General features: G+C 43.3%; 1 protein-coding gene across 1 annotated transcript in view; it reads left to right on the top strand.

The window, feature by feature from the left end:
• The window catches only part of LOC310650596 (uncharacterized protein), a gene marked incomplete at its 5' end in the record, with an annotated part of 18,830 nt that extends 3,902 nt beyond the window's left edge, over nucleotides 1-14,928 (top strand). Inside the window, 2 exons of the mRNA XM_083380181.1 lie at nucleotides 8,034-8,138; nucleotides 13,863-14,928. Coding sequence (XP_083236307.1) covers nucleotides 8,034-8,138; nucleotides 13,863-14,075 — 318 coding nt within the window. The 3' untranslated portion in view covers nucleotides 14,076-14,928. The remainder of the gene's footprint in view (nucleotides 1-8,033; nucleotides 8,139-13,862) is intronic.
• Nucleotides 14,929-16,668: the final 1,740 nt, after the last annotated feature.

The raw sequence follows: 16,668 nt of genomic DNA, 5'->3' as shown, positions 1-16,668 counted from the left end.
CGGCCTTTTGCAATTGACTAATGGCGAATTTGTCAATGCCGATGATGGTGTTCAAGTGGTGCTCCAGTTGTTCTGGGATTGCACCCAAGGCGCCTATGACTATTGGTGCCAACCTTGCTTGCCTTTGCCACAGTCGTCCTATTTCTATTTGTGGGTCTTTGTATTTTGTTATTTTCTCCAGTTCTTTCTCGTCTATTCTGCTGTCTCCAGGCACTGCCACGTCCACTATCCAGACTTATTTGTCTTTCTTATCGACAGTTGTCAAGTCCAGGGTGTTATGTTGTGCAGGTGCTTGTCTGTTTGAATTCTGAAGTCCCAGAGCAGTTTAACTTTATCCTTTTCTATGACTTTCTCTGTTTTATGATCCCACCAGTTCTCGCTCACAGGCAAATGATATTCCTTGCAGATCTTCCAATGCACCATTGTTGCTGCTTTGTCAGGCCGCTGCTTAGTCTGGGCGATTTATTATTATTATTGTTGTTGCTGTTATTGTTTTATTATTGTTGTTTCTTGTTGTTGTTGTTATTATTATTATTATTGCTGGTTTGGGGCAAAAACATCATAAATGGGGATTACGTGGTGACTGGACACTACAAATGGCCACAAATGGACGCTAGTTGTTGAGCTCCCAAAATGAGATCACAAGACCACTGCTGTTAACTTGAAATCCAAGTCATGAATACAGGTGGTCCTCGACTTACAACTGTTCATTTAGTGACCATTTGAAGTTTTAAAAAGGAGGACTTACAACCGTTTTTCACACGACCATTGCAGCATCCCACAGGATCAAAAATTCAGATGCTTGGCAACCGTCTCACATTTACGACAGTCGCAGTGTGCCAGGATCACGTGATCCCCTTTGGTGGCCTTCTGAAGAGCAAAGTCAATGGGGGAAGCGGGATTCGCTTAATGACCGGGTGACTAACTTGATAGCTGCGGAGACTCGCTTAACGACGGCAGCAAGAATGTTTGTCAAGCGGGGCAAAACTCACTTGACCGCTGTCTCGCTTAGCGAGGGAAATTTTGTCCTGATAAAGTGGAGGATGGCCTGTATCTTTCTTTGGGTCTGTCATAACTTTGAACAGTCACTGAAAGAACGGTCGTAACTTGAGGACCACCGAAACAGCATTCAGATTTTGACCCGTTTGCTTAGTTCCTGGAAATGGAAATGGAGGGTAAAATCCCCCTTGCTTGCAGCCACAACAGTGCAAAGCCTGTGGTGTGTGTGTGTGTGACTGCATGTTTGTGTGTGTGTGTGTGTGTGCGTGTGTGCGTGTGTGTGTGTGTGACTGTGCCGACTTGTTCCTGGGAGTGTTCAGTTGGCAGGGCAAAATCAGGTTGGAGGTTGCCCGAGGCCTGCGTGGGAAGGCGAAAAGCAGTGAGCCAAGCTACGTAGCAGATATCCACATTCTCATATTCTTCTGGGTGGAGCATAGATCAAAGAAAATTTGGGGGTTCTGCTTAAGGTGGCTTGCAATTTTAAGTTAACAAAGTTGATCCGGGGTGGGTGGGTGGGCTGGAGGCTAAAACATATGAAGAACGGTTGCAGGAATTGGGTACGGCCAGTCTAGGGAAAAGAAGGACTTAGGGGCGGGGGGGGGACGTTGATCGCAGTCTTCCAGTATTTGAGGGGCTGCCCCAAAGAAGGGGAAGTCAAGCTATTCTCCAAAGCCCCTGAAAGCAGGACAAGAAGAAATGGGTGGAAACTAATCCAGGAGAGAAGCAACCTGGAACTAAGGAGAAATTTCCTGACAGTGACAACAATTAATCAGTGGAACTCCTTGCCTCCAGAAGCGGTGAATGCTCCAACACTGGAAGTCTTTAAGAAGAGACTGGACAGCCATTTGTCCGAAATGGTATAGGTTTCCTGCCTGAGCAAGGGTTGGACTAGATGACCTCCAAGGTCCCTTCCAACTCTATTATTATTATTATTATTATTAACAACCTGCCTCCAGAAGGGGTGAATGCTCCAACACTGGAAGTTTTTAAAAGAGACTGGACAGCCGTTTGTCTGACGTGGTCTAGGGCAGGGTTCTTCAAACCTGGCCCTTTTATGGCTTGTGGACTTGAACTCCCAGAATTCCTGGCTAAGGAATTCTGGGAGTTGAAGTCCACAAGCCATAAAAGGGCCAAGTTTGAAGAACCCTGCTCTAGGGTCTCCTGCCTGAGCAGGGGGTCAGAGTAGAAGACGTTCCAGCCCTAGGATTCTATGATTCTGGAAGGGAGGGAGGGAGGGAGGGAGGAGAGAAAGGAAAAATGATAAGGGAGCGAGGGAGGAGTGAAAGGAAGGAGAGAAAGGAAAAATGATAAGAGAGGGAGGGAGGAGTGAAATGAAGGAGAGAAAGGAAAAATGAGGGAGGGAGGGAGGAAGGAAGGAAGGAAGGAAGGAAGGAAGGAAGGAAGGAAGGAAGGAAGGAAGGAAGGAAGGAAGGAAGGAAGGAAGGAAGGAAGGAAGGGCAATGGATGGAAACTAATCAAGGAGAGAAGCAACCTGGGACTATGGAGGAATTTCCTGACAGTGAGGACAGTTAACCAGTGGAACTCCTTGCCTCCAGAAATTGTGGCTGCTTCATCACTGGAGGCTTCCAAGAAGAGACTGGACAGCCATTTGTCAGAAATGGAATAGGATCTCCTGCTCCAGCAGGGGGTTGGACTAGAAGACCTCCGAGGTCCCTTTCAGCTCTATTCTGATTCTGAATTCAGAAGCCCATTGTGGCTATAAAGGGGAGGTCTGTCACCCTTGCTCAGAGTTGTCCAACCTTGGCAACTTTAAGACCTGCGGACTTCAACTCCCAGAATTCCCCAGCCAGGCCACAAACCTGACTTGGAAAGACCTCAGATATTGATTTCTTCATTTGTTGAATTTATAGGCCATTTATCTCACTATCCAGAGTGACTCTGGGTAGTTTACAATAGCATAAGAACATAAGCATGAAAGCTTTGAGCTGGGAGGGGTTGGACTAGAAGACCTCCAAGGTCCCTTCCAGCCTTAGGATTCTGTATTAGAATATGTTGCTTTCTAGACGGGTATTGGGGAGGGAGGGTTTGGCATTCTCTCAAGTCTACCTTGCAGGGTGGGTTTGTAGGCATGGGATGATGGACAATTGTCAACCTGTGAGCTGAGTTTTTAAAGAAAGCAAATTAAGGTTGCAATCTCTCAGGTAGACAGTGCCGGTCAATGGAGGGTCTCCTAAACGGAGGGATTCTTCAAAAATCCTTGAGAGATTTTGGCTTCATTCTCTTCCACTAATATTGTGCTGTATGACGTCGTGTGTCTTGTCTGTTTCCATCTGCAAGCCACAGGCCTGCCTCTCTCGTTATCAGCCAAGATCGTTTGGATGGTCTCTTGGTGTCCACCTCCTTGTAACGGACTCCTTCACCCCTGTCTTGATGATTTGGTGGAAAACCCCAGGAAGCAAACCTTCTCTGCACACCTCTTGGGGTGACGGCTCACCCCACTTGGAAAGGAGGTTGTCAAGCAACCTGTTGCACTTCTGCCTTCAGTAGCAGTCTACCTGCAAACCGTCCTTGACTTAACGACCACAATCGTTAAGGTCAACGTTTCTGCTGCTAAGCGAGACGTTTTGTGAAGTGAGTTTTTGCCCCATTTCACGACTTTCCTTGCTACTGAATTAACTGAATCAAAGCCGTCGTTAAGCAAGACACACGGTTGTTAAGTGAATCCGGCTTCCCCCATCAGAATATATATATATAAAAACATAAAACATGGGGAAGCTGGATTCATTTAACAACAGACGTTGGGGTCTGTTCTGGACGTACGTTCGAGGACTGCCTGTCGACCCGTTTTTCTTCAGATGGGGTTTCTTTTGTAACGTCTGCGTAGGCGGGTGGGCGTGACCCGGAAGGAGGGCAGTGGCATTGTAACCTGGGAAAGGGGGCAAGTGCTGGGTTCAAATTTCACCTCCACCGCAAAGTCCGCCAGGTGGCTTTGAGCGAGGCCGATGTCGGGAGCCAAACGCGATTGTGTCTTTGTGGCCCTGGAGGACAAGGAGGCTGAGTCACAGCGTTGCGTGTCATACACTGTGAAAGGAACAGGTGTAATTTATCAGCTGCGGCTTTGTGCACAATTTGTAGGCAATTGTGAAGCCTGGTGTGATTTATTTCCCTCTTTATTTCCTGGCCAAATTCGTGTCCTGCCTCGTGGCAGAGGGGGTAGAGGGAAGTCCTCGAACTTAGGACCGTTGGATTAATGGTGGTTCAGTGAATCACGCAGTCGTTAAATGAGTCTAGGTTTCTCCATTGACTTCGCTTGTCAAAAGGTCACAGAAGGGGATCCCGTGACTCCGGCACACTGCGACCGTCGTAAATATGGGGCAATTGCCAAGCACCTGAATGGGGGATGCTGCATTGGTCGTAAGTGTGACAAAAAGGATCACGTCACATTTTTCAGTGCCGTTGTAACTTTGAACGGTCGGTAAATGAACTGTTGTAAGTCAAGGTAATATATTAGCTGTAATATATTACTCTATACATCTATATAACTACGGGTTGCTTCTTTGCTTAGGGAGGGGATTGTAACCTCAAATCCTAATTCTATAGAGATAGATAGATAGATAGATAGATAGATAGATAGATAGATAGATAGATAGATAGACAGACAGACATAGACACAGATGATATAAATGATAGAGATAGATAGTTATACAGACAGATAGATAGATAGATATAGATGATATAAATGATATAGATAGATATAGACAGATAGATGATATAAGTAATAGAGATAGAGATAGATAGATAGATAGATAGATAGATAGATAGATAGATGATAGATAGATAGATAGATAGATAGATAGATAGATAGATAGATAGATACATAGATAGATGATAGATAATGGACAGACATAATTAGATAGGCAGACAGACAGAGATAGATATAGAGATATATAGCAAAGATACACAGTGTGTGTCACTGTGGTTTTAATTTCTTATGTGCTTCATTGCTATAGCATATCATAATCATAATAAAGTTGGAAGGGACCTTGGAGGTCATCTAGTCCAACCCCCTGCTCAGACAGGAATCCCTATACCATTTCAGACAAATGGCTGGCCAGTCTCTTCTTAAAAACTTCCAGTGTTGGAGTATTCACATCTTCTGGAGGCAGGTTGTTCCCCTGGTTAATTGTTCTAACTGTCAGGAAGTTTCTCCTTAGTTCTAGGTTGCTTCTCTCCTTGACTAGTTTCCATCCGTTGCTTCTTGTCCTGCCTTCAGGTGCTTTGAAAAATAGCTTGACTGCCTCTTCTTTGGGGCAGCCCCTGAGATACTGGAAGGCTGCTATCATGTCACCCCTGGTCCTTCTCTTCATCACACTACACATACCCAATTCCAGCAACCGTTCCTGATACGTTTTAGCCTCCAGTCCCCTGATCATCTTTGTTGCTCTTCTCTGTACCCTTTCTAGAGTCTCAACATCTTTTTTACATCGTGGCGACCAAAACTGGATGCCGTATTCCAAGTGTATTCCTTGTAAAGGGGTATTAAAGTGGTATTTGGCAAAACCAACATTGAGACTTAGTGCCCATTGTTTGCAGAAAGGTAGAATTAAAGACAAATTGCAAGGCTGCTCAAATGCCAAGCTAGGATTTAATAATAATAATGATGATGATGATGATGATGATGATGATGATGATGATGTCAGAAGGGACCTTGGAGGTCATCTAGTCCAACCCCCTGCTCAGGCAGGAAACCCTATCCCATTTCAGACAAAATGGCTGTCCAATCTCTTCTTAAAAACTTCCAGTGTTGGAGCCTTCACCGCTTCTTTGCACTGTGGTGATAAAGATTGTGCAAATGGAGTTATTTTTTTCTCTCTTTATCATGTCACAGACTACAGAGTGGTGGCCTTTTTTTTAAAGTAATCCATGTCTTTTTGGGGAAAATGAGGGCAGGAAGCACACCGGGTCGTTCCTTGTTGGATTCTAGGTCACGAATGTCAAAAGAGGTCAAGAACGAGGTCTGTGTTGGCAAAGGAAGGTCTGAAAGTCAAGAAAATGGGTTGAACGGAAGGGAAGACTGAGATCGTGGGGGTAGCATGGCGTGGCTGAGACGCTGACGAAAAAGAACGTGACAAGTTTAAACCAGAGATGGTTTGCAAGAGCTAAAAGATGGGGAACATAAATTCAGGTAGTCCTGAACTTACAACCGCATTTGGGCCACAATGTGAGCACCTTTTGTGACCTTCTGACTAGAAGACCACCAAGATCCCCCCCAATTCAATTATTCTATTCCTGTTCCGTTCCACTCCACTCCACTCCACTCCACTCCACTCCATTCCATTCTATTCTATTTTATTTTATTCTGTTCTGTTCTATTTTATTCTATTCTATTCTATTCTATTTTAATTCAATTCAATTCTATTCAATTCAATTCTATTCTATTTTAATTCTATTCTATTCTATTCTATTCTATTCTATTCTATTTTAATTCTATTCTATTCTATTCTATTCTATTCTATTTTAATTCAATTCAATTCTATTCTATTCAATTCTATTCTGTTCTGTTCTATTCTATTCTATTCTATTCTATTTTAATTCAATTCAATTCTATTCTATTCAATTCTATTCTATTTTAATTCTATTCTATTCTATTCTACGGTATTCTATTTTAATTCTATTCTAATCTATTCTATTTTAATTCAATTCAATTCTATTCTATTCTATTCAATTCTATTCTGTTCTGTTCTATTCTATTCTATTCTATTTTAATTCTATTCTATTCTATTCTATTCAATTGTATTCTATTTTAATTCTATTCTATTCTATTCTATTCTATTCTATTCTATTCTATTCTATTCTATTCTATTCTATTTTAATTCAATTCTATTCAATTCAATTCTATTTTAATTCTATTCTATTCTATTCTATTCTATTCTATTCTATTCTATTCTATTCTATTCTATTCTATTCTATTCTATTCTATTCTATTCTTTTAAATTTTGTTCTGTTCTATTCTATTCTTATTCCATTCCATATTTTCTATTCTTATTCCATTCCATATTTTCTATTCTTATTCCATTCCATATTTTCCACTCAACCTTTTCACCCATTGTACCAGTTTTAGGATATGGCAACATCCGAGGACCACCGGTAGCCTAGCAAGGGGTGAAAAACTTGATGACCAAAAAAAAAAAAAAAGGAAAAGGAAAAAAGTGATGAAGTACAGGTAGTCCTCGACTTACAACAATTCGCTTAGTGACTGTTCAAAGTTACAATGGCACTGAAAAAGTGCCCCCCAATCCACAGCCGAGCAAGACACCTGCCTGCCCGCCCGGCGGCGCTCTTCCTCCGGTCCGAGGTTTTCATGGTTGTGAGCATTTCTGTTGAGGATTGGCAGCGGGGGTGGGGTGGAGGGGATGTATTTGGTTTTTATTCCCCCCCCTCGGTCTGCTGGGTGGTTGCAGCAGGTTTTGGTCACTTTCCATGACCCTGGGACACCGTGACCGTCATAAACATGAATCGGTTGCCAAGCATCTGAATGTAAATCAAAGACCCTGGAGATGCTGCAACATTTCAGCTGATCGGCACTTCTTCTGGGCTCAGCAGAAGCGCCAGGATCGGTGCTGAGCTCCAGCTGGATCCTGATGCTGATCCTGGCCCTTCCGCTGAGCCCCGACAGCCCTGCAGCTCCAGCCGTCTCTCGCTCAGGCTTGTGCGGTGCTGCCACCGGTTCAGCTCATTCCCCTCCCCCGCTACCACTTTCCTAGCATGGTCGCGTACCACCTGCCAGGTGCTCATGTACCCCAGGTGGTACCCGTACCACTGGTTGAAAAGCCCTGCTCTACTCTATTCCATTCCTTATTTTCTATTCTATTCTGTTCCGTTCCGTTCTATCATCAATGGGGGAGCCAGATTAAGTCAACAAACCGTATTAGGGAAATAGGCAAAAATGGTCGTAAAACGGGGCAAAACTCACTTAACAGTGGTCTCGCTTTACAGTGGAAATTTGGGGCTTGTGTTCGAGGATTCTCCCCCCCCCCCCAGGCCCTTTTAACTTTTCCCTCTGCCTTCTGCAGGGTGAACAAGATGCTGGGAAAGGTGTGGAGATGCGGAAGTTGGTCCTGAAAGACTTTTTGGCCAGCGAGGAGATGTACATCAACCAGCTGGAGGCGCTGCTGCTGGTGAGACCGGCTGGCCCGGACGCCCACTGACCGCGGCCCCCGTTTCTATTTTGTTTTTTTTCGCGTATTTTATTTTAGTATATTTCGTTTGTTTTAGTTTAGTATATTCTAGTATATTTTAGTATATTTTATTTAATGGTTTTCTTTTATTTTAATATATTTTAGTATATTTTAATGTTAATTAATTAATTAATTAATTAATTGTTTTATTTTATTTTAGTTTATTGTTTTAGTTTAGTATATTTTATTATTTTATTTTATTTATTATTTTATTTTAGTATATTTTATTTGTTTTATTTTACTTTGGTATATTCTAGTATATTTTATTTAATGGTTTTATTTTATTTAATGGTTTTATTTTATTTTAATTTATTTTAGTATATTTTAGCATATTTTACTTGATGGTTTTATTTTATGGTTTTATTGTTTGATTTTATTATTTTATTATTTTATTGTTTTATTTTATTGATTATTTTGTTTATTTTAGTTTTATTTTGTTTTTTTATTTTATTTTAGTATATTCTAGTATATTTTAGTATATTTTATTTAATGGTTTTCTTTTCTTTTAATATAATTTAGTATATTTTAATATATTTTATTTAATGGTTTTCTTTTATGGTTTTATTGTTTTATTTTAGTTTATTTTAGTTTATTGTTTTAGTTTAGTTTAGTATATTTTATTGTTTTATTTTATTTATTATTTTATTTTATTTAGTTCAGTTTCATTTTATTTTTTTATTTTATTTTAGTATATTTTATTTGTTTTATTTTAGTTTAGCTTGGTATATTCTAGTTTTTTAGAATATTTTATTTAATGTTTATTTTATTTAATGGTTTTATTTTATTTTAATTTAGTATATTTTAGCATATTTTATTTAATGGTTTTATTTTATTTTGTTGTTTTATTTTATGATTTTATGATTTTATTTTATTGTATTGTTTTATTGTATTGTGTTGTGTTGTGTTGTATTGTATTTTTTGGGGGAGGGGAGGAAGCCCCTGAGATGCAGATCTTTCCGGCCGCCGTGGCAACCGCTGCTCTTGCGCCACTCCTGGCTGGCCTGCTGGGCTTGGAAGGTTCCCATGCAAGTCATGCGGAGCGCTCAGAGTTCCTTCCCCAAATGGGGGTCCGTGCAGAAGAGGCCCCCCCTTCCAGGCTTTTAGGGTGCAGCCGTTGTGCAGAGAGGTGACTTTGGTTTCCACGAGAGAACCCCCCACCCAGGCCCTTTGGAGTGGGTGGGAGGGGGTTTATTCTGGCTTATCCAGAGTTTGGGGCTCTTTGGCACTGTCTGGATGACCTTGTTGGGGCCTGGAAACTATCTGTCCCTCCATCCATTCATCTGACTTTAGATCTGTGTCTACATCTGTCTGTCTTTCTGTCTGTCTGTCTCTCTGTCTGTCTGTCTATCTATCTATCTATCAATCATCTGTCTTGCATTTATCCTTCCCTCCTTCCTCCCATCCATCCAGTTAGATCTATGTCTGCCTGTATCTGTCTGTCTTCATCTCTCTCATCCATCTATCCATCCATCCATCCAAGTTTAGATCTGTCTGTCTGTCTGTCTGTCTATCTGTCTGTCTGTCTGTCTGTCTGTCTGTCTGTCTATCTATCTATCTATCTATCTATCTATCTATCTATCTATCTATCTATCTATCTATCTATCCATCCATCCATCCATCCATCTATCTCTCCCATCCATCCATTAATCCACCCATTATCTATCTATCTATCTATCTATCTATCTATCTATCTATCTATCTATCTATCTATCTATCTATCATTTATTTATTAATTTAATTTATATACCGCCCTTCTCCCGGAGGACTCAGGGCGGTGAACAGGGCAATACATAAAAACTAGATACAAAAATTAAAAATTATTAAAACGTGATTAAACAATGCCCATAATAAATTAATACAGATTAAAAATTGAAGTTCATTTATAAAAAAATAATAAAAACAACAATTTTAAAAGCCCATATTCCCCCATCAGGCCAGACCAGCTAGTTCGAATAAGTGGGTCTTCAGGCTGCGACGGAAGGTTCGGAGGTCTGATGCCATCCGGAGCTCCACCGGCAGTTGATTCCATAGTGCCGGAGCGCCGACAGAGAAGGCCCTCCCCCTGGGGGCCACCAGTCGGCATTCCCTTACCGGAGGCACCCTGAGGAGGCCCTCTCTGTGGGAACGCACAGGGCGGAGGGGAGTTGACGCCGGCAGCAGGTGGTCCCTGAGGTAACCCGGACCCATGCCATGTAAGGACTTAAAGATCATAACCAAGACCTTGAACCTCACCCGGAAGACAACTGGCAACCAATGCAGCTCGCGGAGCAAAGGTGTAACGTGGGAGTACCGGGAAACTCCCAAGACAACTCTCGCGGCCGCATTCTGTACCAGTTGGAGCCTCCGAGTGGTCTTCAAGGGAAGCCCCATGTAGAGAGCATTACAGTAGTCAAGGCGAGAGGTCACGAGCGCATGAGTGACCGTGCACAGGGCATCCCGGTCCAGATAGGGCCGCAACTGGCGCACCAGGCGAACCTGGGCGAAGGCCCCCCTAGTCACAGCTACTATATGGTCTTCTAGGGAGAGCTGTGAATCTAGGAGGACTCCCAAGTTGCGAGCCCTATCTACAGGAGGTAATAACTCACCCCCCATAGTGAGGGGTGGGATATCCTGAATATCCCGAGATGCCGGTACGCACAGCCACTCAGTCTTGTCAGGGTTGAGTCGAAGCCTGTTCCTCCCCATCCAGACCCGGACCGCCTCCAGGCACCGGGACATCACGTCGAGGGCATCACTGGGGTGGTTTGGGGTCGAAATGAAAAGTTGGGTATCATCAGCATACTGATGATACCCAACTCCAAAACCACGAATGATCTCACCCAGCGGTTTCATGTAGATGTTGAACAGGAGAGGCGAGAGAACCGACCCCTGAGGAACTCCACAAACGAGAGGCCTCGCGGTCGACCTCTGCCCCCCTGCCAACACCGACTGCGAGCGTCCCAGGAGATAGGAGGAGAACCACTGAAGAACCGTGCCTCCCACTCCCAATCCCCTGAGACGCTGCAGCAGGATACCATGGTCGATGGTATCGAAAGCCGCTGAGAGGTCTAATAGGACTAGGACAGAGGAATATCCCTTGTCCCGAGCCCTCCAGAGATCATTCACCAGCGCGACCAATGCCATCTCCGTGCTGTACCCAGGCCTGAAGCCCGATTGGTACGGGTCTAGATAATCCGCTTCATCCAGGACCAGAGGGAGCTGATGCGCCACCACACTCTCAACAACCTATCTATCTATCTATCTATCTATCTATCTATCTATCTATCTATCTATCTATCATCTGTCTTGCATTTATCCTTCCTTCCTTCCATCCATCCATCAATCCAATGTTAGATCTATGTCTGCTTGTATCTGTCTGTCTGTCTCTATCCATCCATCCATTTATCCATCCCACTTTAGATCTATTTGTCTGTCTGTCTTCATCTCTCTCTCTCTCATCTATCTATCCATCCATCCATCCGAGTTTAGATCTACCTATATCTATCTCTCATCCATCCAGCCATCCACCCATTACCTCTATCTATCTATCTATCTATCTATCTATCTATCTATCTATCTATCTATCTATCTATCTATCTATCTATCTCCCATCCATTATCTCTCTCTCTCTCTCTCTGTCTATCTGTCTGTCTATCTATCACCCATCCATCCGAGGAGAGGGGGGAGAGAGGGAGGGAGGAGAGAATGATTTTGGGCTCAATTGTAGTCATAGGTCGAGGACAGCTTGCCACAGTAATGGCAGCCCTTCATGAGGTGGGCAGTGTAAAGTCGCGTGCTTCACATAGAGACGGACACAGAGCTGGGGTAACAATGAGTTTATTCTGAACAGAAGGAACTGGGGAAACAGGGAAGCCTGGCGTCTATTTGTACCTGCCCAGGTGGATGGCATCCAATCAGTTCAAACCTGGGCTTCCTGTCAGTGCAGGTGACAATGGGTGTAGATCCTGGCTTCCCACCAGGCTGACCATACCTGGGGCTGTCAACAGCTTAACTCATTAGGCTTATCCTGAGTGAGCAGTCATCGCCCGGAGCTGTCCAACCCCTCTGCTGATCTGCACCATCAGCCTCCTGCTGTGCTGGCCTTTGTGTATGCTGGGAGGGGCAGCATGAGGTCCTGTAGCAGGGAGTTCCACAGGTCCCATTTTGCTAGAATACATCTCTTCTCCTGCAACATCCTCATGGGTTCCTGGGAGGAAGTAGCCCTCTCTCTTGGTTCCTGTTTCTAATCCTCGCTCAGCCTTGCATAACAACTGTGGGGAGAGTGGAAGGACGGCTGGGGGGAATTTTCTAGAATTTTCTGGCCCCTTCTGACGCAGGTTTCTAAGAAGAAACACAACTTGGTAGTTTCCAAAACTTTCGTTTGTTGCAGTGGGGTTTCCAATTCGAGGGGCAGTGAGACATTCTTGGAGGGTTGCATGTTTGAATTAGTGGACACCCAATTCGAGAGCCAGTTTGATTCTAGAAATTAAGGCACCAGGCTCGAAACCAGGAGAAAAGGAAGTTCTAGTCCCGGGCACAAAAGTCAGCTGGGTGACTTTGGGCCAATCACAAGAAGACGGTGAGTTCTAGTCCCACCTTAGACATGAAAGCTAGTTGGGTGACTTTGGGCCAATCACCAGGAGACAGTGAGTTCTAGTCCCGCCTTAGACAAGAAAGCCAACTGGGCCAATCACCAGGAGACTGGGAGTTCTAGTCCCGCCTTAGGCTTGAAAGCCAGGTGGATGACTTTGGGCCAATCACAAGGAGACTGTGAGTTCTAGTCCTGCCTTAGGCATGAAAGCTAGTTGGGTGACTTTGGGCCAATCACCAGGAGATGGTGAGTTCTAGTCCCGCCTTAGACAAGAAAACCAGCTGGGCCAATCACCAGGAGATGGTGAGTTCTAGTCCCGCCTTAGACAAGAAAGCCAGTGGGTGATTTGGGGCCAAACAGCCGGTGTGGTTCACTGAGGAATTCTGGGAGTTGAAGTCCACGCATCTTAAAGCATGCAGGCTGGGGAATTCTGGGAACTGAATTTCCAATACCTGGCTGGGGAATTCTGGGAGTTGGTCCACCCATTTTAATGTAGCCGAGCTTGACAAAGGTAGGACTACAACTGCCAGCTGCAGCCAGAACCTCCATAACGGCTGGGGGTGATGGGAATTGTGCCCCAAGGACCAAAGATGGTATGTGGCGGTGAGTGACATAGCAGCGAAGGTGTATATATCTGGGAGGTTCTGGGTTCAAATCTCCCCTGGGGCTTGGAATGCCCTGATTGCAGCCTAGGTCTTCTGTTTATCTGTCTGTCTCTGTCTGTCTCTCTCTCTCTCTCTCTCCACCCAGCCTGCCTCACAGGGTTGTTGTGGGGATCAAAAAAGGAACGAGACAGGGGTCTCCGAAGTCTGTCCCTTTAAGACTTGTGGACTTCAACTCCCAGAATTCCTCAGCCAGCCAGCACTGGCTGAAGTATTCTGGGAGTTGCAGTCCATAAGTCTTAAAGGGGCCTGCAATACAAGCCCGCTTCTCCTCCTGGAGAAAAGTTATGGTAGATATCTCAAGAAATCAGTTAAGCAAGGAAGACGCATCCTTGGGTGAGTGTCTGTGTGTGTGTGGGGGGGGGAGGCGGTTGGTGGCGGTCCCAGGGCTTATTCCCCCCTTTGATGGCTCTTCCTCCCCCTCCCTTGCAGCCGATGAAGCCGCTGAGGGCCACGGCCACCACCTCCCAGCCGGTCCTCACCATCCAGCAGATTGAGACCATCTTCTACAAAATTCAGGACATTTACGAAATTCACAAGGAGATGTACGACAATCTCTGGCCTCACCTGCAGAATTGGGACAGCCAGGTGGTCCTGGGGCATCTTTTCCAGAAGCTGGTAAGTCCGGCGTCCTCTAGTTCCTGAATCTGCTGCACCTTTCAGCAATCTTTACACTCTGGGGTGCAAAAGGGGCTCGGGGTCCCCCCAAAACCAACAAGTCCTGGCCCCATGGGATGGAATGGAATGGGAATATAGAATAGAATACAGAACAGAAAATAGAATAGAATAGAATAGAATAGAATAGAATAGAATAGAATAGAATAGAATAGAATAGAATAGAATAGAATAGAATATAGAATAGAATAGAATAGAATATAGAATAGAATAGAATAGAATAGAATAGAATAGAATAGAATAGAATAGAATAGAATAGAATAGAATAGAATAGAATAGAAGAATAGAATAGAACATAGAATAGAATAGAATAGAATATAGAATATAGAATATAGAATAGAATAGAACATAGAATAGAATATAGAATAGAAAATAGAATAGAACAGAACAGAAGAGAATAGAGAATAGAGAACAGAATAGAATAGAATAGAACAGAACAAAATAGAATATAGAATAGAATAGAAAATAGAATAGAATATAGAATAAAATAAAATATAGAATAGAATAGAATATAGAATAGAATAGAGTAGAAAATAGAGTAGAACAGAATAGAATAGAACAGAACAGAATAGAATATAGAATAGAATAGAAAATAGATTGGAATATAGAATAGAATATAGAACAGAACAGAACAGAACAGAATAGAATAGAACATAGAACAGAATAGAAAATAGATTAGAATATAGAACAAAACAGAATACAGGTAGAATAGAATATAGAACGGAGTAGAGTAGAGTAGAGCAGTAGAGAAAGCACGCTTGCTGAAGAACCCCTCATAAAATGGTTAAGGATGAGAAACACATAATCTTACTTGATCTGAATGTTTCACACATACTAGTCAGGATTGTCTGTTCCTCTGATTAGGTAGGGATTCAGTCTTCAGTCTTGAAATATTTCCACTTGGTTTTTCAAAGCAGATTTCCAAAGCATTTTATTTAGTTATTTATTTATTTAGTTATATTTATATACCGCCCTATTCCCTGAGGACTCAGGGCGGTTTACAGGGAATTAAAAATCCAAAATACAAAAATTAAGAACAAATTAAAAAGTATTAAATTAACCCTGTAGTCAGTTAAAAAGAACCCCAAATTAAAAATTCTTCCTCAGTCTGGGCCTGAGAGCTCAAAGAGCCAGGTCTTCAGGCCCCGGCGGAATGATCGGAGGTCGGGGGCAGTCCTCAGCTCCACCGGCAGCTGGTTCCAGAGGGCAGGCGCTCCCACTGAGAAGGCCCTATCCCTGTCCATTTTGCAATGGAAAGGTAGCTTTTCAGTGAAATTTAAGAGAAACACACAGAATTCAGTTCTCTCCGAGCAACCATTAATATATATATATTAGCCTTTCGCTTTAGAAAGGGAATTTCTAAGGGGAACTTCTAATTGAGAGGGGAAGGTTTATGTCGAAGACATTTTTGACAAAATGGAGATTTTTACACGAATGGGCTGAGGGCCACCCTTAAGAAAGATGCCGAAAAACTGGAATACGCGTGCTGGGAGGCTCAAAACCATCCTTAGAAGGAAGACAGACGGAGAAACAAACAAAAAAAATATTTATAACGCTCCCCTGCTGGGACACATCCAACCACAATAAAAATGAGAACAAGTAAGAATAAACAGCAGTTAAAATTATACAAGAGGAACAAACTCGGTATTCAACAATTGAACCCAAAATTTCCATTGCTAAGTTTAGTTTTGCCCCATTCTGCAACTTTTCTTGCTGTATTCGTTAAGTGAATCACTGCAATTGTTAAACTAGTAACGGTTCTTAAGTGAATCTGGCTTCCCCATGGACTTGGCTGGTTGATTCGCCTTGCAGAATAGTCCTTGATTTACAACCACTTGTTTAGGGGGCGTTTGAAGTTACACCGGCGCTGAAAAAGCTGCCTTATGACCGGTCCTCAAACTTACAACCGTCGCAGCATCTCCAGGTCATGTGGTCAAAAGTTGGGCGCTTGGCTAACGCCTCATCGTGAGGAATGCTACAAAGGTCGTAACTGTGAAAAACCGTCATGAGTCGCCTTTTTCAGTGCTGTTGTAACTTTCAGCGGTCATTAAACAAACTTTTTTAAGTCGAGGACTACCTGTCAGTGGGTTTCTGATGGCTTTGGTCATGGGTTTTTGTCAGAAATTCCGTTTATAGTCACCATGTGCCTTACTGCTGAAACTGCTTTTATTGTAAAAAATGTACTTGGACATAAAGCCGAAGAGCCAGCGCTTGTCCGAGGACGTCTCCGTGGTCATGTGGCCAGCATGACTAGACGCCAAAGGCGCACGGAACGCTGTTACCTTCCCTATTTTTCTACTTGCATATTTACGTGCTTTTGAACTGCTAGGTTGGCAGAAGCTGGGACGGGTAACAGGCGCTTACTCTGTTACGCGGCACTCGGGATTCGACCCGCCAAACTGCCAACCTTCTGATCGACAAGCTCAGCGTCCTAACCCACTGAGCCACCACGTCCCTTGTTTATATAACCATAGATACACACTAAACACTGCCGTCTACTGGCAAAATAATTCTGTACAGTAGTTATTGCAACACAAAATGGCATTCTAACGTGTTCCAGGGT

Source organism: Vipera ursinii, assembly GCF_947247035.1.
Source record: "Vipera ursinii genome assembly, contig: scaffold_221, whole genome shotgun sequence".
In the NCBI taxonomy this organism is placed as follows: Eukaryota; Metazoa; Chordata; class Lepidosauria; order Squamata; family Viperidae; genus Vipera; species Vipera ursinii.
Note: the sequence above shows the minus strand (reverse complement) of the source record. Positions and strands in the feature narration are given on the sequence as shown.